The sequence below is a fragment of the Sinocyclocheilus rhinocerous genome, unplaced genomic scaffold (genome assembly GCF_001515625.1).
Source record: "Sinocyclocheilus rhinocerous isolate Xijiao unplaced genomic scaffold, SAMN03320098_v1.1 scaffold1548, whole genome shotgun sequence".
NCBI lineage: Eukaryota > Metazoa > Chordata > Actinopteri > Cypriniformes > Cyprinidae > Sinocyclocheilus > Sinocyclocheilus rhinocerous.
Window position 1 is genome coordinate 514,784 of NW_015630996.1, and position 6,891 is coordinate 521,674.

General features: G+C 37.1%; 1 protein-coding gene across 1 annotated transcript; it reads right to left on the reverse strand.

Annotated features, from left to right (window-relative positions):
• Positions 1-513: 513 nt before the first annotated feature.
• On the reverse strand, positions 514-3,614 carry LOC107740999 (E3 ubiquitin-protein ligase NEURL3-like). The gene is made up of 4 exons (XM_016553574.1): positions 3,537-3,614; positions 2,171-2,671; positions 865-1,017; positions 514-777 (listed from the first exon to the last, which is right to left on the reverse strand). The coding sequence occupies exons 1-4, from the start codon at positions 3,553-3,555 to the stop codon at positions 599-601; spliced, it is 852 nt and encodes a 283-aa protein (XP_016409060.1). The 5' UTR covers positions 3,556-3,614; the 3' UTR covers positions 514-598.
• Positions 3,615-6,891: the final 3,277 nt, after the last annotated feature.

Here is a 6,891-nt window from a genome sequence, read left to right on the forward strand (position 1 = left end):
ACTATTTTAAAGGAAAAAGTTCACTCACGTTTAAATTTAGACTTTCTCTGCAGCAATATTCATATTGATGAACGCTGAACATGAACGTCGTAAAACAATTTGGATAATAATAACTATGAGTAAACTTTCGTAAACGTTTCTTCTGTGTTGCTGGGAGTTTCTGTTTTCCTATAAAATACTGACACCTGGCGGGAAAGTGCAGTAGTGCAGGACCAGCATAAAAATCAATCAAACAAACTGTTTACATAAAACGTATTTAATACAAAATTAAAAAAAAAAAAAACATTATTCATATACATAAATAGATATTTACATATATTTACATCATATTATTTACATTATAGATTTAGAACATCTCAGCATACGTATAAATATACATATAAACAAATATAATCAATATGACTCAAAATAAAAATAAATATTCATTTAAATTCAGTGCATTTATCCAAAGCGACTTACAAAACAGAGTAAAATATATATATATACAACATCTGCACAGTGCAGTGACAGATTTGTACATTACAGCAGCACATAAGAACTTAAAATACATTCAATGTACATTCAACAAACTGTATGGCCACTTGAGCTGGGAAGAAAGCTAGTGGTCATAGGGATGGAAGGAACCCAAGGGCTGACGACACAGAGGACAGGTCCCAAACATCATGTGAACCCTCATGGCGCATGGAGTACACACACATTTATGACCGCAGCTCAGACAACAGTTTGCCACATTACTGTAACACACCACACACTCCTCACAGTCTGGAGCTTCATGATCTAAAGCAAGGAAAGGGAGGAGTTTAGGTGGTGAAATTAGGTGTACTAGGCCATAACAGAGCTGCCTTGTGCTGGTCTGATTCTCACCTGTGCTGTCAAGGTGATGGTTTCTCAGGTTTCTCGGTTCCAGCATGCTCATTTGTATCTTTCTCTCCTGCGTTTCTTTATCTTCAGTGTGTCTGATGTGTGTGAGAGCAGGACAGGACCGACTGGTGAAGACCCAGCGCTTCATTTTGGAACCTATATACAGAGACCACATCAACTGTTAGGACAACTCAAGTCTAAGACAACTCAAAAAAACAAGCTTTTATTTATGATAACGCTTGAGTGTAGCTTAGGTCAAGGGGGTTTCAAACATGGGGCAGCAAAGGATCCGTTAAATCGCTTTTAAGATTTTACTAAATGTATTTTTAGAGCCGTCAAAGTTAACAGGTACATTTAAGATACATATTAATTTGTTTGTTGTACATGACTTATTTATTTTACAATCACATTCACAATATTATTATTTGTATCTTATTATCTGTTAATAATTAATATTACTAATAACAATTCTATCTTTAATTTTATTAATTAATTCAGTACTATTATTATATTATGCTTTCTAAAGGCTGGTCAGAAATCATGAGATTAATTGAGATTATTTTATTCTACTCTATATTAATCTCAAATACTTTGACAAATCAACAAAAAGTACAGTTTTCTAGATAATATTTTAACAATTTTCTTTACAATGACAATATAAAAAAAAAACACTTTTTATTTAGCAAACATCATTAATTCATTTGAATTAATCCTAAATTAATTAGCAGTTTTTATAATATTTTTGCACACTGCATAAATGGGTTTTTCATGAATATTACGCATTTATATTTTTAGGAAAGGGGCTTTACTTTAGGGCATCATATTGGTGGTAAAAAGTTTGAAAACCCCTGGCTCTTTCTCTTACAGAACAATAAAACATAATTTGATATAACATCATACTTTAAACGCATACCACAAAAATAAAAATATATTTTCTTTGTTTGTTTGTTTGTTTGTGTGTGTGTGTGTGTGTGTGTGTGTGTGTGTGTGTGTGTGTGTGTGTGTGAAAGGGATAGTTCGTCCAAAAAATAAAATTCTGTCATCAATTACTTGCCCTCAATTTGTTTCAAACCTGTTGTTCAAACCCCGCACCCCATGCATTGGAAGCATAGACGATTGGAAGTCAATGGGTACCGTCAACTGTTGCCCACATTCTTCAAAATATCTTCTTTTGTGTTCCACATAAGAAAGAGACTCGTACAGGTTTGGAATAGCTTGAGGGTGAGTAAATGGTGATAGAATTTTCATTTTTGGGTGAACTATCCCTTTAATCCAGTCAGAGCACAATATGACAGAACAGAAGGCTCACCGAGCATTGTGACTGCCGTGGTCTGCCCATAGACGTCAATCATCGCCCAGACGGGCCACTTGGGGTTCAGGGTGGTCTGTTCCGTGTGTGTTCTGCCATCAGAGCTTCGTATCCTCAGACTGCCGTTCTTCTTCAGCATGAACTCAATCTCTGAGCCTGGGCGACAGATGTGCTCGGGGACTATCACTGCGGCGTACAGCGGAGAGTTGGTCAGGTCTGGGATGGCCAGAGGGGGTAAAGCTGTCTGCTCGGGTGACACATGAGCGAATCCGAGCCGCAGCGCTCCGTGCCAGTCTCCGCCGCAGCGCTCGACCCGCAGGCGCAGCTTCTCCTCGGTCTTCACCGCTCGCCCGCTGAACGTCAGCCCGTGGCAGAAAGACGACTCGTCCCTGGAAACCCGACGTCCGCCGTCACTCAGCGTTATCAGACGACCCTTCACGTCTGAGTGGAAAGAAATCGCTTTCAGGCACCACCGCGTGTCACACACGCACTTGACTTTCTCTGGGGTTGAAATAAGACAAGTCTGGCGTTAGAGATTCATCTTAGCGGTGTAGCTCTCTCTGTTTTGATTCGTCTGTCTCTTTTGCAACTTTCGTTAACACGGGACTTCCCAGTGCGTTTGATTCGCGAATCATTCTTTTGGTTCAAATGACTCGAGAATCGAACTGATCTGAGCGCCTCTCGAGTCAATCCTCATTGAACTAAAAATGAACGACCAATTGTTGAATATAGTTACGACGTGACAGTTTTATAAACGCACATATGAAACAGTGTTGGTTTGATTCTCAACCAAAGGAATAAAATTACGTTTTGTTTAATGTAAATACAAATTCCATTTAGGTTCTAATTGACACGAATCATGTCTGCAACAACCTGAACTAGGATACATGAAATTACAATCAACACACTTATTAAAAAACTTCAAATGTAATAAATGTATGTTTAATTATAGAAGTTGAAGTGATTCTTTGAAACGGACTGTTCGAACGAACCGATGGTTGAGGCCGCTGCTCACTGACAAAATCACTAGGTTTCGTAAAGTTTCCTTGTGCATCACAGACATAATCAAGCTCGGACTCTCCAACGTTGCACGGTGAATCATAATTACATATTATTAACACATAATATAAAATGTATCTAATTATTTCATTGACGATGTAATGGTATGCATTATTGTTAATTCATTGGTTGGTTAACTTTCTTAAAACAAACAAAAAAAATAAGTTAATTTTAACTTGCTACTTGCTAAGTTACATTTTTATATACCAACATAATTCTCTTTAAACTTGACATTTTCTTTTTCATTAAGAGATATTATAAAAAATAAAATAAAAAAAGGTACCATTTGCCTATTTCATCTTCTTACCTTTCTTTTTCTCTGTCATCCTGTTTTCTTAGCCAGCTCTTGGTATCTTCTTCAGTATTTCTGTTTCTGTATCTAAGTGGATAGGGAATCTGTTGCTTTTTAAATGCACGTGTTGTGGTTTATAGCTAAACATTTCTCGAGGAGGGACTATTGAGGGCGGAGTCTGGAAAGTTACCTTGAGGATGACTCCATTCCTCGGCAGTAAAAAAAAATTACAGCAGTTGGGATTTTTACGTATTTAGTCATCCAAATGTTTTTTTGTGCGTACAAACGGGAAAGCAAAAGAAAGTATTTGGGGGTTTCAATGAGCACTTTTGATCATGTGGATTCACAGTTTCCCATTAGCATGCTGCTGGCTACTGTTGTGCACCAGAGTACTTTCACTTTTCCTCTTTTGTTTTTACATTACATTTACATTTAGTCATTTAGCAGACGCTTTTATCCAAAGCGACTTACAAATGAGGAAAATAAAAGCAGTCAAAACTAACAAAAGAGCAACAATATATAAGTGCAAATGACAAGTCTCGGTTAACCTAACGCAGTACACGTCGAAAGGTGTATATACCATATCTCTCTCTCACACACACACACACACAAAGTAGATAGAAATTAAAATATAAATTTTTTTAAATAAAAAAAAGAAAGTAAATGTAGATAAAGTAGAATTAAAATAGAATAGAAAGTGCTAGAGTTAGAGGGTCAAATAAAGGTGGAACAGATGTGTTCATTTTTGTTTGATACTTGTTTTTTATTTTTGTCATTTAAGAAACTGTTGTGATTTTTGTCATTGCAGAAATGCTGTCATTTCTTTAAATTCAGGAAAATTTAGTTAACATTACATTTGACAACCAATGAGTAAAACTCAATAAATTCAGTGTAAATTTTCACTTTTGCCATGCAGCCATTTCAATGAGCCATCAAGCTGTTCTCTAAAAGTAGAAATATTTGCTGGATCGAGGGTACTTTGGTTTGTGTTTTGCTGTTTGGTGGGTTTAAAGCTTTCCACTGGATAAGCAGCCGACAAATTCAGAAAGCTCACTTTCAGTTTGAGTGTTTAAGTCAAGGTCATTAATGATATAATATGCTCATTCAGTCTGCCATTCACTCATCTTATGACAACCTAAAATCATATGTTTTGTAATTATTTCATAAGGTAAATCTGGAAATGGAAATTTTATATTCAAGCATTCATGCACACAATTGCACATACAAAATCTAACACCCTAAATAGTGACTGTATACAAAAAAAAAAAATCCTCTAATGTAAAGCATGAATAAAATTAAATAATTCCCTTCCTGTCTTGTTTTACAGTAGGGATTAAAGTGTAAGTGTATGTTGCATTATTGTGTATTCGCAGCAAGTTAGTTCAGACTTTAGCAGGTAACATAAAAAACAGTCAAAAAAGAAACTAAACCATGGTGTTGAGAATTAGGCCTCATAAAATGCATGATTGTTTAGTAGTGCAATAATTAATAGTGATAATGCCTTCCTACTTTTAATGTTTGAAATTCCTACTCAGATGATTGCAATTTTTCAGTCTTGGTAAATAAACTTTACCAGGTATCACGAGGAGTCAATTTCCTCAGGCAGGCACTTTTAAACTGCCACGCATAAATTAAATACTCAGAAGTATGTAGACACACAGTTCTAATGAACATTCCAGCTACACCCTTTTCTAACAGGTGAACTAATCTAAGCAGGTGGAACACTTCAAAGTCAGTAGGAAAGAGCTTGATTCCACAAATGTGCAATTCCTATTGAACACATTTGGGATGCCAAGACCCCATCCGCCAAAATCAGAGTTCACTGATGCTCTTGTGTCTAAATGATCCCTCAAAACTCTGCAGCCGTTACTGAAGAATAAAAGCTGTTATTCCATGGTCTGTCTGAATACTGGATTCTGATTGGCTGGCAGGTATGCAGTAAAACCATTTAATGCACAGGTATTTCCAAGAGAGGTCGGAGATCGCAGATTGTGCTGCACACACACATAAACTTGTTGTCAACGCTTCCCCGCGATTTTTATTACTAAAATAAAAGATAGATACTAGATCGCTACATTATATTCCCCAGCAACGAGGTGATAAAATCACTGTTTTTGAAGTAATTGTTTGTAGAGAGAGACATGCAGATGCAGCAAGCAGGTAACTGACACACAACTGTCATCTCTCTCTCTCTCTCTCTCTCTCTCTCTCGATCGATCGATAATCAATTGAAATACATGCTATAATTCATTCAAATAAATGTGGTCTTACCGCACTATTTAATCTCTGCGTCTGATTTGAATCTGGCAGAATGCTTGCGCTAACGAGCCGTAACTGTCGAAAATAACTCATTTTTTTACCCATTCGGTCAAATACTGCGCTGCAAAGAGCAATACAAGTTTGAACTTGTCTATAACTTGGCAAATGACCATGGAATAAGTGGGATAAACAACGGCTAGCCATGCATTAAAGGATTTTAATGCACTTCGCGGAGGCACTCCGCTTCGCGTCGGGTGGTTCTTTGCCTCCACATCGTACATTAAAATCCTTTAATGCACGGCTAGCCGTTGATTATCTCTTACTTATTGCAGCTAAGAGAAGATTAGCTCCCACTGTAGACGCTTTCAGTGGTGAACAGGGGTCATCACAAACTGTGATGCACTGTATGTTCTGACACCTTTCTATCATGGCCAGCATTAAGTTTTTCATTCATTTGAGCTAAAATAGTTCTTCTGTGAGATTGGACCAGACAGGTTAACTCCCCACATGCTTCAATGAGTCTTGGGTGCCCATGTTCCTGATACTGGTTGTACTTCCTAGCACCAGTTTTGGTAGATGCTAACCACTGCAATCTGTGAACACCCCACAAGCCTTGGCTTTTTTGGGATGCTCTGAGCCAGTCATCTAGCCATCACTATTTGGCCCTTGTCAAAGTCACTCAGATCTTTTAGCTTGAAGAACTGAACGTTCATTCGCTGCCTAATATATCCCACACCTTGACAGATGCCATTGTAATGATATAATCATTTGGCCAAATAGATATAGATAACTAACTTCAAAGACCAAGGGACTACAAATGAAAATTAGCCAGTTTGGCTAGATCTGACACATTTTATATGGTGTCGTGTATTTTTTATGTGTATTTTCCCTCATTAAGTAAATAAATAAACAAAAAACATTTGATTTAGCTCAATGTGAACTGAATTGGCTTAGAGCTTCTTAATCAAGTGCACAGTTACAGGTCAAGGACAAGTCTGTCAGTAAATATTGTGGAGGTGTGAGTCAATGAATGGATGCCTTCTAATGCATCTGTGTCATTATAATGCAGTAATGTTTTCATTTCACTTCGTAGAAGATGTGAATGACGTTG